The following is a 20,767-nucleotide window of genomic DNA, read 5'->3' on the forward strand; positions in this document are numbered from 1 at the left end:
AATTATACTCTGTGCTCCCATCATTCAACGCTACTATTCTCTGTTCAGTCGGCCTGGAAACGTCACCAGACTATCCTGCAGTCCTCGCAACGCCTGCAGACAGGTTTCCAGTCCCGACGTCATCTGCGATGCCCGATCCATGTCCATCTCTTGCATCGATTCGTTAACCTCCTCCGTGAACGCCCGCGCTGCCAGGGTATATGCTTGCGCTAGGAGTGATGGATCCTACATAGTCAGCACGATTTATAAGAAAAAAGAAAGAAAGCTCACCGGATGAGACCCGATATCCATAATGGACGCCTTCAACCCCCCGGTCCCCTGGAACCCAGGACGCGACACCCCGTAGCAGGTGGAAGCCACGATCGATACCTGCGTGGCACTGGCGAGGCGTTGCTGTTTGCGGTACGATCGCGTCGATTGCAATGCCTCCAATAGCGCCACTAATCCCTCCTCCCCCTCCGGGTTTGGCAGACGCTCTAGATCAAATTCAATGCGCTGGGCCACGTCGCAGAATAAAAGAATCGGCAGGTTGGCATCATTCGAACATAGAGAGACCATGCGCCATAATTCCCCCCGGAGCTGCTGCAAGGCCCCTTTCATCATTTCGTCCAAGGCCCCAAACGTCGCTCGCCAGATCTCGATCAGCGACACCGCCGCCTCGTATCGTTGGTGCACCTCCCCGTAATTGACTGGTGCTCGCTCCGCCTCCCATGCCACGGTCAAGTCCGCCAGAGACTTCCAGAGCAGCACCACCACCGATCCAGACAGTCGCAGCATCGCGATAAAGTCGTCATCGGCCAACCCGTGGCACCACCTCGTCGTGAACGGCTGTCGGATGGTCTGGGCCCGCGTTATCACGGAGTCCTCCAGCTCGTGCAGCAGCAGCAGCTGTTCCGGTGACCCACAGTTTGACCCTCTCATGGTACTCACCGTTACGGAGTGCACGATTGTCGTTAACCATTCTGTGGCGCCGATCAACTCGCCGATCTGGTCCATTGTCTCGTTGGGTAGATCCCGCAGGTGGTCGGCCGTGGTTACACTTACACGTGCCCTCGCACAGAGAGTCTGCAGACGTCGGAGGCCTTCCGCGCGTGCGTAGATAGCATCCTCCTGGGGCGCGTCGCGCGTCGCACTGGACGGGGGTGGTAGGATACAGCCGAAAATGAACAGGGATAAGGCGATACGAAACGAGCGCACGGCGGAGATATTACCAAATACCATAGTTTTGGCTTTTTGCCAGGCTGCAACTGCAATGTCATGGCTGAGTGGATTACCCTCTGGGGTTGGGGCGGTTGTGGCGAATTGCGCGGCGATGGCGATGGCGGCCCAGCGGTAGGTCTCGGTGATGGAGACGTTGCGCTGAGAGGTGACTCGCGGTTGGAAGAGCGCGTCCAGCACGCTGGCTGTGCGGAAGATATACGGTGCCACGCCTGTAGAAACAGCGTCCAGGTCCCAACATCCCTTGATCCACGCGGTGGCGGTGTCCCAGTAGCTCGATAGCTGAAGATTCTTGCGTAGAGGCACCCAGGCGGCTACGCCTAGCGAGTAGGAGGGCGGCATGCAGCCGTGGAAGAGACATTCAGAGAGCGGTAAATCGTAGACATCGACGTAGAGGTTAAACTGCTGGACACCTACCTCGCGCGCCGTCACTTTTCGGGTCAGATCTGCATCGGTTGTGCACACCGACTCGAGTACGTCTAGTAACTTGCGATCGGGTGTCTTCTCACAACGGTCCACAATGCCATGGTCGGGAAGGTTGTCCTTCTCTCCATGCTTGGGGAGATAGGAGACGGCGTTGGCGCGTTTCTTGTCCAGCAGGGAGGATCGTTTCCCCGCCAGCCAGGCCACGGTACATTCTAATCCGCGGATCTTACAGGTGGAGCAACTGGTCGAGGGTTTCTTATTGTAGATGGTGACATTCGGGGGCAGACGACAGGCCTTTTTCGAGAAGCGGCATTGGTCGCAGGTGTGATTCTGCCGACGCGGTTGACGCGGTCGACATTCTTCTTGGAATTTTGTGGGATTGACAGCATGATTGGGTAGAATTATATCGTTCTGGGGGAAAGGAGCTGCTGATAGACGAGAGGATTCGGTTGGGAGGGCAGGAAATGCCTGGCCTTCGGGAAGCTGGAGCGGCTCGTTGGAGAGAAGTGTGTGGAAGAAGAATAGATCGGGGAGGTTTCCCTCAGTATATTCTGGCGGTGGAGCCAGATCATTAAGGGCATACGGGTTGAAAATGTAGTCACTTAAAAGGGGATCCATTGTTCCGTGAGTAGATAAACAAGTCGTAAAATGACGGAGGATACCGCGATGTATCTAAGGTGGCAAGTTGAAAATGCGGAGATGACGGATCTCCATGCCCCGTTTCTTAGGGTTTCCATATTCTACGTAGTTAGTTATTAGCATCCATCTCTGCGGTCAAATCAAATGGAAGGGTTTAGACAAAAGCTGCATCTGGTCAGTCGTTCGATGTAAGAATAACCGACTCCCTCGGTTGGATCGACCTTAACGGAACCCAGAACCGAGATTCATCTGTGTACTTAGAACAGTGATGTATCACTAGTTGACTATATGTCGCTCCACCACACTATTCAGGATCAGCTTACATATGGCCCAACGTTCGGCTCTGGGTTTCGGCCTCTTTCCACTGACCTTCATGCCGGTGGGCTTAAGTTGGGACCTAACTGTGACCAACCAACCCTTGGAGCCAGAGCAATTGAACCAACCATATGGACCCAGATACTCAGTGGTAATTTTGGCTAGGCACCTCTTTGAAATGCCGCAGTCCCCCTCCCTACTACCAAGCACCCAAACACTATTATCTGCACAAAATCATACTGCCCTTCGCCGAAAGACTGGCAAACAAACTGTCCTCCTCGTCCACAGCGCTTTCGCCACTGTAACCGACTGGGAAGAGGCAGCGTCACAGCTGGCCCAATCCTATCATATTTAGCCCGAGACCTACGGAGCAAAAAACTACGGGCGCCAAGATGATTGCCCTTCTCCTTGTAGTATACGTGACGTCCACGCTGCCGAAAGGTGGTGGGGCACTGGAAGGCACGAATACAATCCCATATCGTATGATATGGGATCCCACAGCAGTGCTCTAGGAGACTTTGGTAGACACTAAGTTAAATAGCGGTCTGCTACCTCAAGTAGCAGACCAGGGATTAGAGAAGATAACTTCGGCAATACAATCCTTCGCCAGACTTGAGGGAATTCCTCCAGTCCGCCCCAGGGCCCGTCCTTCCCCTATTCGACTGTTCCTACAGCTTATAGCGTTATACAATCTCGCCCAGCCCCCTACCTAACCGGCCGTGTGATGAGCGATATTGCATTTAGGCATTCTTTTTTTATTAGTGCTGTTCCCTTTTAATAATACCGTTAATATAATTTGGAAACACTTTTTAGAATTACCTGTCTTAGTTTAACTACTGTAGGTCACCACGTGACGACCGTCCCCATCTGGCGACCGATTTCTAGGTACACTGACTTTTGTGTTGTAGATTTTAAACCATCACAGCTCAGTCAATATGGACCCTATCAAAGCCACTTTAGTAGAAATAGAATCCTTAAAGCCAGGCCAATCGATTAATTACACTAAAGTTGCGAAAACTCACAATATAAGCTGAATAACTCTATTAAGGCATCACTGCGGGGTACAGCGCTCTAGAGAAGAGTAGTATAAAAGCCAACAAAATCTTAACAACCAGCAAACCAAAAAGCTTATAAAATGTATAAATAAGCTATCTAGCCATGGTCTATGTTCTTTATGTGAGATGCTTCGAAATTTTGTTAAGGAAATTACTAGAATTAAGCCTGGAAAGAACTAGCCCGGCCGCTTTTTAAAAAAATATTAAGAGGAGCTTCTTTACTAATATATCACTGCAATGGATTCTTCACGCAAACGGGCGGATTCTGCATATAAATATACCTTATATTTTAAGTTGTTAGCTAAAAAGATCCAAGAATATAATATACAGGCAGAGAATATGTATAATATAGATAAGAAAGGATTCTTAGAGTACTTTCTAAAGGCAAGAGGATATTCTCTAAGTAGTAATATAAAAGGGATGGCCTCAAACAACGCCTACAGAATAGTAATCAGAAGTGGATTACTGCAATTGCCTGTATCTGTGTAGATAAAACCTTACTATCTCCTGGCTTAATATACCAAGCAAGTTCTGGTAAGATACAGGATTTATAGCTTTAAGGCTTTAATACTATAAATTACCAGGCTTTCTTTGCTTCTTCTTCATCTGGCTGGATAAATAATGAAATAGGTTTTGCATGGCTTTAAAATATTTTTAACCAGGAGACAAAAGACAAAGCTAGGAGGCATTGGCGTTTTTTAATACTAGATAGCTATAACTCTTATATTACTATAGAGTTTATTAACTTCTATAATGCTAATAAGATTTATTTAATAATTTATCCGCCTTGTTCTACCTATACACTGCAACCGCTTGATGTTAGTATCTTTGGCCCGTTGTTTATAACTTATAGTAATAAGTTAGAGGCATTTTTATATAACTACCAGGGCCTAAGCCATATTACCAAACAGGATTTCTTCAGGTTATTCTGGCTAAGCTGGAATGCGGCTTTATTACAGAAAATATTAAAAGTGCATGGAAATCTGTTGGTATTTAGCCCTGGGATCTAGAAATTGTTTTAAGACGCTTTATTAAGGAGAAGGACCAAAGGTCTTTTTTAAGTAAATCCTCACACTTAGTTCTACAAGCAGAAGATTAGCGGAAGATTGAAAGTCTTCTTAAGCATGTTATTTCTAATATTTATAATAAAAAAACTAAAAGATTAAGTTCTACAATGCACCACCTTTTTACAAAGAGTATTCTGCTTAAACTGCGCTGTGAAGGCCTCGAAAATACCCTTTAGAATAAGTAGGAAAAGAGAAAGCATGGAAATTTTTTTATATTTAATCTACATGCCCCAGAAGATGGCTACGCAGTATTTTATTCTCCTAGGAAAATCCAGCGAGCTCGGGATCTTTAAATAGAAAAAGAGAAGACAATACAGCTTGCTAAGGCTTTAAAAGAGAAAAAAAGGATCCGCTGGCAGCAAGAAAAGGAAGAGAAACAGCACTTAGTTAAAGAAAGAAAAAGAATCAGGACATCTAATAGAGAGTTGCGTATCCAGGAAGTAGAGCAAAAAAATACCAAAAGGCAGAGAAGCGCCTGGCTAAAGAGGTAGATTTACAGCTCTAAAATAACTTTAAACAGGTTAAAAGAGGCAAGGAGAAACCTTCTAGGCCCTCTACCACTAAAGATTAGGAGGATATTGTTTAACCAGCTGCTGATGTTATTAAAAAGGCCCCTCTGGCAGTTAATCATTAAGGAAGGGAAATCTGGCTACCATAATATTTTCGGGACAATTAAAAAACCTTGATAGCTTCCTTATGACTCTAATTTTAATCCCTCAAAAAATCTTTGTATAATCTAAATTGTATGTGGCTCTAAAGCTTCAATTCCTGACTTGGTTGTTGGTGTGAAATCGGTCGTCCGATGGGGACGGTCGTCACATGGTGACCTACGGTAACTGTTAAGTAATAATACAGTATTTCATACCTGGTTCGACTTGTGATTATAATAGACAAATGCCAAGCTAATTTCTGGAGCGGGTAAATTAATCTTTAGATAGTTAATAGTAACTAACCTGTAGTAGGTCTTAGCAATTAATATAATCACCTAAAACAACAGAGGTAAATATTTCGCGCTTACGATAGAACTGTCTTGCCGACACCAGCTAAGCATCAGACTTGTACACGATCGGATGGATCGCTGCTCTACCCATTGAGCGAGCCGCAGCAACGGCGATGCTTAATGAGCGCCATGATAAGCCGTGCGGGTTTGTTCAGCACTAAGCGGACACAAATTCATATACCTGGAGCAAGATGGGCGAGCATAATGTCGTAATTGCGTCACTTCCCGCCGGGCGTCCGCTAACCACCTCTGCCACGCTGCAGCGGTTTTCATTTTATAGGACATAAACAACTACAAGACCATGATCAAAATAAGAACTACATATCGCGATCGGGGGAAATCCAGGACGGACAGAATAGTATATGTATAATAACCCGACAATATTGCACAAGCCATACAGACGGTCAAATAAGCTAGTATCAGTTGACCCAAATCCCAATTCACTGGAGATACATACATATACACTCAATCAAGTTGTCTCCCCAACAATGCTGGGCAGCAACTGGTGTGTGTAATTCCACAGAGCGCCCGCATGATGCGAGAGAAAGGCCGCCCCCGTATACCACGTGTTCCGATGGCCCTGCAGTCCCTCGAGATCATGATAGAACCCATTCCGGATAGCATCAGCAGGAACGGTCAGTTGGAACGGGGTGTGGCTGTCGCAAGCCAAGAACCGAGTCTTGTCAGTAGTGAAGATATTGAGCCCCTTGCGGACATGGGCGATGGATCGGAGAATATCGGATTTGGCGTCCTCCTGGGAGACAGCATTCGGCCCGCCGTACCATCCCGCGAAGATCCCGTCGACCGGGGTGGGATTGAGGTTATACATACCGGGCAGAGGCGGAATCTTGAAGGTGCTGTGGCTGGAGGGCCGCACATTCTGGAAGCTGTAGCCCACGGGCAGACCGGTGTCGGTGACCACGAAGACGTACCACGCGCTGTTGTCGAACTGTTGGAAGATGGACTCCTCTTGCGAGTCCAGGCCCAATGGCTGCATGTTCTCGATCTTGGGCGGCATGGTCACCACCACCTTGGAGGCGACGACCAGCTTCTTGCCATTGGGCGTCTGGACGACCAGCTTGACCTTTTCGCCCTCGGTGCGCTGGGCGGCGCTCACCGTGCTGGAGACTAGGGCATCTGAGCCTAGCTCCTCCAGGGCCTTGTCGTAAATCTCATGGTTGTTCAATCGTGCGGTGGTGAGAAGCCCCTGTTCCAGCCCTTCCACAAATGGTTGGTCCACCGCTTTGAGTATGTACACGGTCGGCTGTTCCAGGATATCGCCACAGCCCCAGGAGTACTCCCAGATGGTAAAGGCAATGTCCTGCAGTGAGTACTTAGTGATGAAGTCTCGGAAAGGGAGGAGGAGGTCCTCGGGGACCGGGTCGGGCAGCGACCAACTGGTGGACAGATACGGGTATTTGGCCAGCTGCGCAATGTATGCCAAGAAGTCAAAGGATGCGTTAAATTTAGGGAAATTCTGGCCCGTTTGGAAATCCACAAAGACCTGATGTTCGGCATCAAAGGTGTACTCAGTCAGCGGGACGTCGAATCGGGCGAAGAAGTCGCGAACCACTGAGTAGTTGGAGTAGCTGCGCACGCCGTAGTCGATCTTGGTGCCTGTTTTGGGATCCGTATAGGTATTCGTGTGGCCCCCCAGCACCGATTCCTTCTCCACCACCACCACTGTTTGTCCGCGATCTTTGAGGTTGATGGTAGCGTAGGTGCCCGTGGATCCTCCCCCAATGATGCACACATCGCGGGAGATTACATCCTCCGGCGCATAGTTGCTGGTGTCAAACTGGTCGGCTAGGGCGGCACCTACTAGGGTGGCGGCCATCCACAATGCCGAACTGAATAGCATTTTCACTTAGATCTGTGGAAATGGAAGAGGAAATCCTATGGTTGAGATGGTGAATGAGGTTACCCAAGGGTACCGCGGTTGGCTTTATAGGTTTAGGCATACACATCCTAGTCGGTGAACGCATCATGGATTCAATAGTTTCCCACCTTGATTCGAAATGGACCCTTTCTCGACATATGGTTTCTTTTTTAATATTAACGGAGGATCGACCCCTTTATACGACAGCGGGGACCATCCTTCAGTACAACTACCTTCCCTTTTGAACTCCATTATCCCGAGGATAAAAGCGACTATTAGCAATCCCCTCTAGCCCTAGGACTGATTACGGCTTACGCTTACCCCCCACTCCTTGCCCCTTTGCATGGTCGCCCGTCCTGAGTCACATTTTCGCCCTAATTATGCCGCGGCCACAATCGGCCGGGCCGTAGCGGAGGTCCTGTGTCACTTGGAGGAAACACGAAATCAGGCGGTGTTTGTCCAAGACCTCGTGACCACCCAGCAGAGGATGCTGGCTATTGCACAGAAGGTTGCACCGGATCGTAAATGGGCCTCGACAGATGTGAGCACCGGTGACACGGAGACCATGGCGCGGGATAACTATGCCAACGGGATGGTCGATCTGGAAGCCTCGATGAGATTCTTTTGCCGCTCGGTCTTTGGGGAGGGATACAGGGGAGATTTCTAGGAGGTGGACAATAATCTGCTCGGCATTCCGTTGAGGACGGACGCTGATCTAGAGGAGTTAATCCGGGGAGTGCTGTCCGATAGCGTCTAGTGCTTAATTCGGCCATCTGATGACCGCTGTGTTATGATCGACCTATTCGCTTCAATATAATGACCAGTCATGATATACTTTTATAACATGGTGACTGTCATAACTTAGACGTCAGTCTTTCAAAGTGTTATCTATAACTTTAAAATCTACTGCCACTTTCAAGATCACAAGCGTCGGATTATATTTCATGTCTATGGGCTGTTGTGGAACTACAGTAGGTCAGAGGAATTGGCATTGAATAGAGTGAACTAAGCCATTGAATTGGATGAGCGAACTTAGTATACAGGAATTTCGTCCGTGGGAAGTGTTGTGAAAACCTCGATGGGGTTCACGGAGCACAGGGGAAATGGGGGATAGGGCAGGAGAATGTCACGGCGTAAGCATGGTGGAACAACTGGATTTCTATTTTGACGAAGACATCGCTTGAAGAACTCGTAAACAGAGCGACGCGAGGTCAGAGCTGTACTATCTACAGGCGGCGAGGGGCGGCAGAGAACCCGAATCCTGACACTACATGGATGAGTTCCTGTCAGATATACCACTACGTAGACCACAAAAAGTAGCGCTGTTTTAATTTGCATGTAATAATGGTATATCTGCCTATTCTAACGCACCCCCTCAGCATGTGTGTATTTTACAAACATGCTGGACCTTTTATTCTGCTAGTCTAGCCATCTGGGTCTAGTTCCTTAGAAGGTAAAGTGGTCGTGGTCATAACAGGACTCGAACGCTCAGCCACAAGAGCGAATGAGACTTAATTGTCAGCTATACGGCTAATCCCGAAGAGGAAATAGAGTACGATTGGTAAAAAGGTCTTATTTGAATGAATTGAGCTGGGTTTTGGCTCTTCTTGATTATTCTTCTTGGTCGTTGTTTTCGTTGTGTGCTCCGCGGGCTTTACCCCGTGTTCGCGAGGCACAATTCTCTTCAATTCAGGGGCTCGGGAGAGCTGACTAACGTAATCGGCCACCGAGCTGGGTGGACCACCGAGCTGGGCGGTCTCCCACCAAACTGCGCACCCATACAAAGAGGCCTTTTAAATTAAGTAATATCTCAACAAAATAAACTAATTTCATGGTATAATTAAGATGACATTATTTACTAGGACACTTGAGTCTATTATGACCTTGTATACCACAATTACTGCAGGTTGGTGGCCTTCGTGGTGCTTTTAAACTCTGCTTTAGTATCTCTTCTTGCTCAAGCGCTTTTTGCTGTCCTTTTTTCCCTGTTAGGCTTCCTCCACTTTGTATAAAGATTCGAGGTGCTGTATCCCTCTCGTTTTAATAATTATTACCTTCCTGAAGCTAACGAAGTGCCTGTTTTGCTAAAAAAGTATTTTGCATTGTAACCTCTGCACTTTTAATAATCTTATCCATAGCTTGCTGTACAACAGTTGGAGAGGTGAATAATTTGTCTCGAAGGCGCTGAATTCGCTTTTTCTATTACTCTAGTTAATGTAGATTTGCAGGGGTCTTTCTAATTTTAAAAGACTTATTACTATGTGCCGTAGATGGTGGAGTTGGTGTTTTAAGCTAAATATCAAGCTTTAAAAGAACAGTCTCTGGTTGTAGTGAAACAAGACTGGTTGCTTTAAAGCCACTTTGAATATTTAATGATGATAGAGCTTGGTGATGAATTAAAGAATAGATAGCTAAAAAGTCTGGTTTTTTAATAAAGTGGATTCCTTTCTGCATTATCTCTGCAATCTTTTGGCTATAAAGGTACTTTAATGGTGAGAAGCAGCTCATATCTAGTAACTGTAAAAGGTGAGAAGAATAAGGAGGTAAATAAAAAGGAATAATCCTTTTATCTGTACAGAATTTATTAAACTCTGCTGTAGCATGGCTACTATGTCCATCCATAACTAAAAGGTGGTATCTCCCAACTGTACGTGGCGCTGTATACAGATTAAAGCAATTTTGTAGCCAATCTAAGCCTAGATTGTTATTCGTCCATCCATTCTTGCTCGTAGAAATGCGATAGTCTTTTGGTATATTTTTATACCACTAAGATTGGTGATTCTCACCGGCAAGAATAATCTGCGGTGGTAATACCCATCCGGTTGCATTAATTCAATAATAGCAGTAACCCACTCCCTATTTCCAGGCTGAACTGCTTTGCTTTGCTTTGTCTTGTCTCTAACCACAGACTATTTTTGCAGTTAATATAACACCTATTTGAAACCCTGTCTTATCCATATTGTAAATATCTTCAGTACAGATCCCATATTTTTGTATAGTATCCCGGAACCGCTGGAACTACTCCTAGATAAGCTTTGGACTTTCACACTTTGCCCGTTAATAACTGTACTTTCGGGTATATTTTAAGCTGATATCAGGATGGCGCTTAATAAATCTTGATACCTAGTGGTTTCTAATAACTAAGGTAGATTGGGTTCGCGCAGAGAGAAGCAGCTGAGCTAGATAGCGTACAGTTAATATCCGGGGAGGTAGGCCACAACGATCCATATCAATAATCCATAAGATAAGAGTTAATTCTTCCGTATTTGTTAATTTTCGACTATTAGCAACTAATTCCTTGCGACAGGTAGTGCCATTCAAACGCGTTATCAAGGTGCTCGGAGGGACATTAAATACCTTAGCTACAGCAGTTTTAGATTTAAAAAGGCCTCGCTTATAAGCATCTATAGCCAATTGTAAACGGCCTTCTTTTGAACTATCGGCCATAGCTCTGTGGTTGGAGATAATAATAATATTTTGAATAGCTTCGTGGTAAGCGCGTTGTTTGGTGGGGGACCGCCCAGCTCGGTGGTCCACCCAGCTCGGTGGCCGATTACGTTAAGGATCTGGCTATCGCGCTTCTGGGTGCTCCTAACAAAGTTCCTGCAATATATGGGGTAGATAATTAGAATCCTAGTCTGCCTTGATTATTTATTACCTGAAAATTTAATCATAGCCTGCCGAGCCTCCTAGGAGAGCCATTGAGGACGTTGAGCTTTGCTCTCCAGATATTTTGATTTGCACTTATGGACGAGGCTTATTGTAAGTATAATATTCCCTTGACCAGATGGCTTATTACCGCTAGAGTGGATACATCGCTCGCGTGATCTTTTGGTGATTACTAAAATGTTGGAGTAGACGTAAAGGCAGTGTACCTCAGAAAGTAGGGGAGAGAGGGAAGTGGACATACGCATTACTGACGGTTGCGTGGTGAAACCGCCCCATCGGTACCAAGAGTTGTGTTAGCGTGGGGTAGTTCAGTAGGATGATACTGCCACTCTTGTCCTTCGTATTCTGCATTCGAGATGTTGTAGCTTATTTCGCCCCCAACTACTTGGCATTGTAACGAATTGAAGGAGCATCTGCGCTGTACCTGTAAGAATTCTGATTGCACTTATTTTAAGTTTTTCGCCGAATAATAGATTGAAAGAATCAAGAAACAACTTAATTCCCGCCAGTAGTTCCATCAGTACTTGAATAAATACTAGCCATAAGATGATTGCTAAGGGATTCATATTATAGCCAAGCTTAGGATCTTAACTATTCCACTGGACTGAAAGACCACTATATCTAATCCCAAAGGGTCAGATATCCTTGAGCAGCTTATATAGTAGCGCATTGTAATGTTAGGTGACGCACCACACCTAACAATTCTATCCCAAATAAGGCTGGGAATGTCGTCACGCTTATAATCGAGATCTGCAAAAAGAGGGCTATGCAATTTCGGAAATGTGGGATTTTCGGGATCTGTGGGGAACAACGTCCCAGATTGCATGCTCAGGGTCACTCTTTAGAGTTTGGATAGCATCGTGTTTGACTGGCTAGGAAGATTTAGAATACTACTCCGGAGCCGAGTGCCGCTTAACCTGTCCATTCAAATCACTAACAAAATCCAATACCGGGCAAATGCTACCGCTGACAGAACCTTCAGCGGTTAACTTTACATAAAGTTATGCAGCGATGACATTATTTCTCGCGCTATACTGAAGTAGGCATAGTACCATGTGAAAGGAACAAACTGGCGTAGCTGTGTCTCTATAAGTATTCGGCTCAGTAGGGGACATCCTTCAGCTCGTGGACGTTAGCCTAAAGGCTAAAAATCCTTCCTTGGGAGAATTCTTCTTTTCTAGCCCAATAACTTTTACATGAATGTGGATCATACCATGTCCGGTCACTGATAATGGCTACCGGAGAAATCTTTCATTCGAGCTATGGTATACACTGAGATATCAATATAGGGAAAATATCCAGCAACTCTCGACTAGTAAATATGCCCCAGAAAATAAGAGAGATGCAGTCGATCTCTACAAGGAAATGTTATAAGGCTAATCCGAAAGGCCCACTCAATGATCCTTTACATTAGGGGCTTATGTTGAAACAACTCAGCCTTGTTGCCGTTCTGGCCCCCTTTGACTACCTTCCTATTCCACCCAAGCGCTGCATATTCGATCCACCTGAGGCTATACTCATTAGGGGTTCCTAATTTCAATTCATGAATAACGTGCAAGGAACCCAGATTTCAGGCCCCCCATCCTTACCATATTGGTTGTAGCTTTCGATCTTTCATTCCTTTCGACCCTTGGCCACACGGTCGTCGGGAGTAGACACTGGCAAGGTGATAGACAGGAAACATCTATAAAGTGCCATCTTCCCTGTAGAAAGACCTGAAACCACCATCAGTTCCAGCATTCATTCTTTGGCCTGCACCGCTTTCTGCCCATTCATTTCTAATACTCCTTTGCTCTATCCATCCACCATGTGGCCTTCCCTGGTAACTGCGGTTGTCGTCGCAGCAGCGGCATTCCAGCCACTGACCTCAGCCTCTCCTTTGAATAATGATGCTATTCTCCGCCGCGATACTTATCAACCCAAGACGGTGAACGTCACTATGAAGGGCTTGTACAAGTACAGCTTGCTTCAGGAAGTTCATAACCCGAACAACACCGATGCATCCTTTGAAAGGACGATCGACACCTCCTACGAGATTACCCGGTCTACTTTCTTGGAGCACACATCCTCTGAGACCAAAACAGAATCCCACACTACAAATGTTGGGTTTGAGGCAGGCGCATCGTACGGGATCGTTGAAGCCAAGGTCAGCGCGAGCAGCGAAACTTCTTCCCAGTTGGAAACTGCGTTTTCCAGCTTGCAACGCATCTCGACCGAGGAAACTATCAAGGAAACAAAGTCGACCAAGCAATCTTGTGAGCGATCGATATTTCTCCTTCTATTGCTTCTTCTCCTCCTCCTCCTCTTTTGTACTGACTGCGTCAACCAGTTACCATCGGCAAGGGCGATACGTATACAATTTATGAACGGATCTTCACTGCCCCTGGAATCAATGTCCACACCAATGCTGTTGTCGCCGGTCCCAACAAGCCAAAAGAGACCGAGATCGAATACACTGTGACTCTACAGGAAAACCGCTTCCTCAAAGATATCAAGGTGAGCCGTCTTAAATTTGTATTCACATGGGACTCTCCTAATCGAAATAGGTCCAATATGGAGATAACGAATTTTCCGAACCCCAGGATGCAATCAAACTGGTTGGAAATGCCAAGGCCGATGTCAACAAAGGCTTTGGTGGAAAGTAAGTCTCTCTTAGTTATTGCTGTTATCCAGGTACCGTATACTTGCTAATTTATTTTATAGATATGTCTGGCTGGTACCTGTCTGGACTAACAAGGTCTCGGAAGCCTGCTCCAACGTCGGGATCGTTATTCAAAAGGATGTTGTGGAGGGCCACGATGATCTTGCTGCCGGTGCCGGTGGGAAATTCCGATTCCTGTTCCCTCAGGTGCAGGACAACAACTCCAACAAGATCACCGACATTCAGCTCTATCGCTCATCAGATGGGTTGACGGCCGATGCGCTTTCCAAAATGGGCTTCCAGGGAATGTCGGATGATATCAACAAAGGCCGGAAGGGTGATTATCTTTACCTCTTGTGGAAGACGGTTGATGTTGATCATACTACTGTTCGCCTTTGAGCGGGATCATAATACCTAGAGCTAGCATTATGCATGTTTCGGAAGAATATCGTGGACGAGTTGCGTTCAGGTATTACCAGGACATCCAAGCAGCGTCACCGAGACTGTTTTGGCAGTCTACTTGGGCTCATTTCGCTTAAAGTTGGAGAGTTTCTTAGATATTATCTAATACACCTTCTAGAGAGTAGATGTTACTACTAGACTATCGTATACATTTCTTCTGAGCCGGTAATCACTGGTATATACAGTATATATCCAGTCCTAATGCATAGTAGTGTGCGCAGGATGAAAGACGAATCTCTAACAGCGATGCTAACCGATTCCGTTATAGAGTGCTCTGTAGGAGTCCACTAACTAGCATTCCTCTACCCTGGAATCCTTTTATACACTCTGTTGTTTTAAATAAACAGCTGACATGTCTCTTTTTCAGCTTCCTCGGTCCTCGACCCTATCCATATATATTAGCAGACCACCCCGTGCTCACAAAAGACATCAATGCATTATGTCAGACATGCACCCACATGCACAAGGTAATAAAGGAATGTCTTTACCAACGCGAGATACGAAACCATTCAAGTGCAGTACTTCTCTGGGCCGCCTCTAACGGAAAGGAGCCCTCCTAAAAGCAGGAGTAGATATTTAAACCGCATGGACAAAAAGAGACCCTTTTCTTCGTAGCAGCATGGGAGACACAGGAAACAATGGTGCGATAACTACTTGGTGATAAACGCACCAGCAGGAACACCAAAGACCGACACGGCCCTACCCCGCTCTATGCCGCGGTGAGGAACTGCGACGCGGGAATAGTCAAGACGCTATTGGACAGAAAGCCAATAGCGAGGTAGCCGCCGGTGTTGGGCATACGCCGTTATTGTTGGTTGCAGTGAATGGAGATGTTGGGACCGCGATGTTGCTGCTGAGATATGGCGCGGACCCTGAGTCCACCATTACTACAGGTCAGACACCACTAGTAAATGCGGCGCAACCGGGCCAGTGAGAATCTTGAAGTTGCTGCCGGACTTTGGGGTGGGTCAGAATGCAAAGAGTGGATGTCAGACGTCAGCGTTATCATATTCTGCGTGGAATGGATCAATCGAAATGGTGGAGTCGCTTCTCGGTCGTGGCGCTGGTCCAAATGCAGAGGGGCAGAGGCGAACAGCACTCTCGTGGGCTGTGGAAAAGGGCAATTCGCAAATTGCAATCACGCTTCATGATGTTGGTACGGACCTTGATTCAAGCGTCAGGATAGGTAATCGAACTCGGCTGTCTTTCGCAGCGGAGAATGGACATGAGAAGGTGGTGAAAATGCTCCGTGGTCATGGTGCAGATCCAGATTCCAAGAGTCCGTTCGGGTGTTCGCTGCTATTTGTGCCCAAGCATGGACATCTGAATCTGGTCCAGCTACTGGTCGAGAAAGGAGGTGATATTAATATCCGATGATCTTATGAGGAATACACAGTTGCATTGGCAGCCGAGCGTGGTCATCTCCAGGTGGTCAGTGTATTGCTCGAGAAAGGAGCAAATCCAAACCTGAGGGATGATTTCGATAAAACTCTACTATTCCGAGCAATATCAAACTAGCATGAAGCTGTGGCCCGACTGCTGCTGGAATACACTGTGGAAGAATAACGTTGTAGAGTTGGGAATGAATATCAAAGGAAGGAAACATAATTGTATGAGGTTGTTATGAAACTGAGGTCAATGCAAAGCAGAAGAACGGATTGTCTGTGAAATCTGGTTTCTAAGGGCACATATGTACAGATCATCCTAATCTCTCAGGCTGGAAGGGGTGGCCTTTCTTTGAGGAACGAGCCAGTCTGGGCGTTAATATAGCTGCTAGTACTCTAGTTAATATTCCTATTACTGCTACTAAAATAATGACTGTGACGGCCAGGGCAATCAAGTCAATGTCCTCACTTTTACAGCAATGAATCTAAGAGAAACCTTGACGGAGCACGCCCATACCATCTAGAAACCAATAAAGAGAAGGACTACTATATCACAAGTAGCAATAGTTGTCGACTTCTACACGGATTCGAAGGTAGAGTTACTATATAATGATTCATTCGTGCTATATAGGATTCACATAATCTATCCAAGAAACTCAAACTCCAACAAAGACTGGAACGCCCCAGCCTCTGTTCCTGACGTGACGCCTGCCAGGTGGAATCCCCCAGGTTTCACCTGCTCGAATATGGACTCCAAATCCGCCACGCTGCGTTCATGAGCGTTGTGCGCAGCCAGCATGAACATATCCTCGATCCTGCGTTTGTTAGCCTTGAGTTAACTACAGAAATAAAAGTCACTCACCGGATCATTTTCCTAGCGAGCGTGTTTAGTCTTTGTGCCGGCGGCGCTGGAAGAATCCCTTCACTGATAAGAACCCGAGCACCCCGTTTCAGCGCCGGGAGGAGAGCAGAGAGGATCCTGACTGAATCCGCATCATTCCAATCATGTAAAATGTGTCGGAAGATATAGATATCAGCATTGTGAACGGGCTGGGGCGTGAAGAAATCGTGTTTCATGAACGTGGTCCGCGACAGCAAGGAGGAATCGTCCTTGGAGTCAGCCACGGCATGGCGCCCCATCTCTAATGCAGACAGGTTACTATCCTGCACAATGAACGTTGCTGACGGCATGAGCGGCGCCAGAGACTGCAGAGTATGTCCGCTCGATCCTCCAACCTGAGACACGTCAGTCTAAGGAAATATATCTGACGGACCACAGCGGGGTGTTGACGCGTCCGGCCAGATACTCGTGGTATTTCTTCGTCAGGTCTGCGTTACCCTGGAAATAATCGAACAGGGGCTGATCGGTCTGGTAGGCGATATTGAACGCAGCGTGCGCGGCATTCTCCGGATCGTCCCGCTTCTGCACCACATACTCGTGCGTCTTCATCAGGATACCTCCCAGGAACTCCGTGCCGAAATGTACAATGTTGACCAGGTGCGGAGTGCGTGCTAAGGCTGCCGAGGTGGCCGAATGGCAGATGATATTGGGGGACTCCTCGACGAATATCCCATTGGCGATTGAATACCGCAGTACGCGAGCTAGGAGAGACTCGGAGACGCGTGTTGCCATGGACAACTCGGAGATAGAGATCGAGGACCCGAGAGGAACCTTCTGGGGCAGTTTTAATCTGGTGATGAGGTCCAGATGGGCTGTGTCTGCCACCTGTCAGGGACCCAGGGCGTGAGCCTCATTCTGTAAGTTCAGAGGATTGATGGCACTATGACTGACCGACCAAGCCAATGTCAAGACCTGCTCCGTTTGTCCTCTCACCAGCCGACACAGGTCCTGCGCGGCGTCGAGAATCCCACTACGAGCTTCTCGCAGGGCTTTCCCCGTAGGAGTGTCGGCTTCTGTAGCGAAATCACCATAACTTGCCTCGTCTAGGGTGGGAGCAGCAAGGCCTTGCTCGTGAAGCAATGACGATAGTTTGAAGGCCTGCTTCGTGATGGTCAATGTGAGACTCTCTATGGATGCCATGGTTATTACTGATAAACTCGTAAGGTGCAATGGACCCTGCGTGCCTTGTATATGTTTCCATGTTCTATAGTCGCAGACCTGGTGACGTCATCATAGTTTGGCAAAATAAACTGCCTAGCATTGAGATAGGACACGGGGATCGATATCAACGGTGTCTTGAACACGAGAGCAGAAATACACCGAACGCCGAACGTATTACTTGTCATTTAAGGGCATATAAAATAAAATAGCCAGCGAATCTAATCCCACTGACAACCGGACAGTTCCTCCGGAAGATAAGCAGGAATTCTGTTCCGGTGCTAGCTAGATTAGAATGCCAGTCTCTTGACTCCGTATCTTGCACAGAGTCAAGCCATACCTGAACTGGACTTTGGTCTGCATCCCTGTCAAGCCTCAGCTAAACTGACTCCGTAGAAACAAGGACCGTTGCGGATAGCACCACCTTTCCCAAACGGGCAATAAGCGCACAAAGGGTATACGAGAAGACCACGAATGACAACAGGGACTAGCCGTGCCCAGACCACTCCGCCCCAAAAACACTAGTCCTGAATGGTACACTTCATAATAATCGTACTGCCTACAAGTCGGAGAAACTTGGCGACTGCTGGAAACCTCGAAATGGATTTCTTGGACAGCTGTCCATTCATCCGGATGACCCGTCGGTTGCTGCACGGAGTACCATCTGACGAGTTCTCGATGAGCACTGGAATTATTACAATTCAGGGATTATTTAGCTGACTATAGGGTACCTCTCTTTAACCCCGTTCTTCTCCTTATGCGGATTCTTAGTGGGGAAAAAACCTAAATATACAGTCCAATGAGTAATGTAATTAGGCCTGAGAGAAAAATGTAGACATTAGGGAGTCAAGTCGCATATTGTCCAGGAGCACGAATTTTGGACTGTTTATTACGTACACTGTCTCAAGAAAGTCGCCGGTACAACCACGACATCGGTGGCATTATCTAATGGGGCAAAAATACTATACCCAGCAGCTAACCATGCTGTATTTGTTTCGTGGAATGTAGCGATGGACACGGAAAACCGGTTTTTCTGCCAGCTGCTTCTTAATAGTTGTACTATCAGGTGAATAGAGTCGGACGGTCAATATTCCCGTCGTGAATACACCTGTAGTTGACTGAGCAATACTCAGCCTGAATGAAAACCAAGTGGAGCAAGTGTTCTCAAACTTCGTATTGCTAATTTATCATCTAAGTACACATAAAATAGAGAACAAGAATAAGATTCAATATAGCGTCTGATCTGCGCTACATTCTTCGAGAACAAGGGAGATGTGTGAAAGAAAAAAAGGCTGGGACTTCGCGATATGCAGCAAGGTGTTACCCTGAGAATTGTTTGTCGCATTCCTCTCCCAGGTATAGATTGTGTGGTCCTAAACCTTTGTGCTGGCCTCCAGTTGGTTACATCCATCCTGTAATTTATATGTCTGGTCTGCGTCAGAACCACAAGAGGGCGTCTGGTGATCATCCGACAATACAAACTTCTCCCCATGTTGTGCCAATTCTTTCATTCTGTCGTTCATAGCGTCCAACTGCCGGGCGGATGTGCCGATCGCGAGGGTCATCAGGAAGCCATTTGACCAAGTACGGACTCTCGAGCGTTCCGTGTCCCTCCCAATGATGGTGTAAAATTTGGTCCCAAATCGTGGTCTGCGACAGCACTAGGCGATGTAGCGAGAAACGGCTGCGCGACGCTAGGGTTTCCCCCTTACTAGAAGCCATTTAGCCCCAGTAGAAACAAATCAATGCGCAGCTTATACACGCGTTCCTAGTTAAAAGCAGAGGATAGGGAATAAAAGCTATTAGGGATGCAAATAAAGTTTGGCAGATGAGAATGATAAGAAGGGGGAGAACGGAGACGGCGGATCTCTATAGAGACAGTGTTAAAGAAGAAAATGACATTGTTCATGTTTAGTAATGATTATTAATCTCCACACCAGGATTAGAAATCAACGACAGTAGACAAAAATGCTGCCAAATTCCTGCTGCGAACTGCTTGCTAATTCAGTATTGTTCAGGTTGCATATAAATAACGATGCCCTGTAACTTTAAGCTATGCCAAGACTTGCGGGGCGCTGGTCAATCATGGCTAAGTTCACACGGGCCGTCGATCGGTTCCCGTCGAATAGGGAAAAATCGCGAAGTGACCACACTCGGGGGCAGTTTACCCTACTTGTAATACCAGATTAAAAAGGGGGGGGAATCTTTGTTCCTCTTTGGCCGCAAGAAGGGGTTTTGGCTACTTGGCAATATGGTTTCCTGCCAATTTTCCGCTGACTTTCGCCATCAGAAATCGTCCCATGTAGAACCTTGAATACTGACAACATATTCTACGATTATTAGGAACAGCACATATAATATCAGATACATCCTGAAAACTACACAGTCTGTAAATTATTAATTCTACCTAGTTAGTCCCTGTCTGTAGCCTCGCCGCCAAGCAAACAAACAAGGGAATTAAGATAAGGAACGAACAGTGACTAGAATGTAATTAATTCATCTTGTTGCTTATGTACAACATCTCTCACTAAAGTATTCGTGCTTGCTATAATCCACCATAGACGCATACATAAGCTTAAGCTTTGAGAGCGCTCGAGCCATCAGCACTGTCACTTGGAACGCTTGCTCCTCTTCTGGTACTTCGAAGCAGCCAATGTGGACCGTGTTCGTATTTAGACCGCGCAATTCACGACCACTATTAAGGTCAGCATTTGCGCACCCAGGCGGGGACGGATATTGTTCCCATAGAGGGCCTGGCATGGACCGCTGTGACGTGGGTTGTTGATCGCGGATCAGTAACTGACATCAGAATAGTGTGCGAAGACCCATCGCAAACATCAACACCGTCACACTCTCACGATCATTCTTACAGACAGGGCAACGCCACAATCGTTGCCACAGTACTCGACTCTCTTCCGTTACTTGTAGTATAATTGGGACCGACACTGCATG

General features: G+C 46.8%; 6 protein-coding genes across 6 annotated transcripts; 3 read left to right on the forward strand and 3 right to left on the reverse strand.

Annotated features, from left to right (window-relative positions):
* Positions 1–33: 33 nt before the first annotated feature.
* ATNIH1004_003699 (Zn(II)2Cys6 transcription factor domain-containing protein) lies at positions 34–2,262 on the reverse strand (the record flags this gene model as incomplete). Its single annotated transcript, XM_033568374.1, has 2 exons — positions 34–225; positions 271–2,262. 2 exons carry the CDS (start codon positions 2,260–2,262, stop codon positions 34–36), a joined length of 2,184 nt encoding a protein of 727 aa, XP_033430369.1.
* A 3,927-nt stretch (positions 2,263–6,189) lies between these two features.
* On the reverse strand, positions 6,190–7,581 carry ATNIH1004_003700 (uncharacterized protein; the record flags this gene model as incomplete). The annotated part of the gene is made up of 1 exon (XM_033568375.1): positions 6,190–7,581. One exon carries the CDS (start codon positions 7,579–7,581, stop codon positions 6,190–6,192), a length of 1,392 nt encoding a protein of 463 aa, XP_033430370.1.
* A 361-nt stretch (positions 7,582–7,942) lies between these two features.
* Positions 7,943–8,266, forward strand: ATNIH1004_003701 (uncharacterized protein; the record flags this gene model as incomplete). The annotated part of the gene is made up of 1 exon (XM_033568376.1): positions 7,943–8,266. The coding sequence occupies one exon, from the start codon at positions 7,943–7,945 to the stop codon at positions 8,264–8,266; it is 324 nt and encodes a 107-aa protein (XP_033430371.1).
* Positions 8,267–13,075: 4,809 nt separating this feature from the next.
* Positions 13,076–14,308, forward strand: ATNIH1004_003702 (uncharacterized protein; the record flags this gene model as incomplete). Its single annotated transcript, XM_033568377.1, has 4 exons — positions 13,076–13,523; positions 13,598–13,764; positions 13,815–13,909; positions 13,972–14,308. The coding sequence occupies 4 exons, from the start codon at positions 13,076–13,078 to the stop codon at positions 14,306–14,308; spliced, it is 1,047 nt and encodes a 348-aa protein (XP_033430372.1).
* Positions 14,309–15,406: 1,098 nt separating this feature from the next.
* ATNIH1004_003703 (ankyrin repeat domain-containing protein) lies at positions 15,407–15,748 on the forward strand (the record flags this gene model as incomplete). The annotated part of the gene is made up of 1 exon (XM_033568378.1): positions 15,407–15,748. One exon carries the CDS (start codon positions 15,407–15,409, stop codon positions 15,746–15,748), a length of 342 nt encoding a protein of 113 aa, XP_033430373.1.
* A 651-nt stretch (positions 15,749–16,399) lies between these two features.
* On the reverse strand, positions 16,400–17,797 carry ATNIH1004_003704 (uncharacterized protein; the record flags this gene model as incomplete). Its single annotated transcript, XM_033568379.1, has 4 exons — positions 16,400–16,571; positions 16,619–16,992; positions 17,027–17,482; positions 17,549–17,797. 4 exons carry the CDS (start codon positions 17,795–17,797, stop codon positions 16,400–16,402), a joined length of 1,251 nt encoding a protein of 416 aa, XP_033430374.1.
* Positions 17,798–20,767: the final 2,970 nt, after the last annotated feature.

This window comes from Aspergillus tanneri (assembly GCF_003426965.1).
Source record: "Aspergillus tanneri strain NIH1004 chromosome Unknown AapTan_1_pilon_pilon_pilon, whole genome shotgun sequence".
Classification (NCBI taxonomy): Eukaryota; Fungi; Ascomycota; class Eurotiomycetes; order Eurotiales; family Aspergillaceae; genus Aspergillus; species Aspergillus tanneri.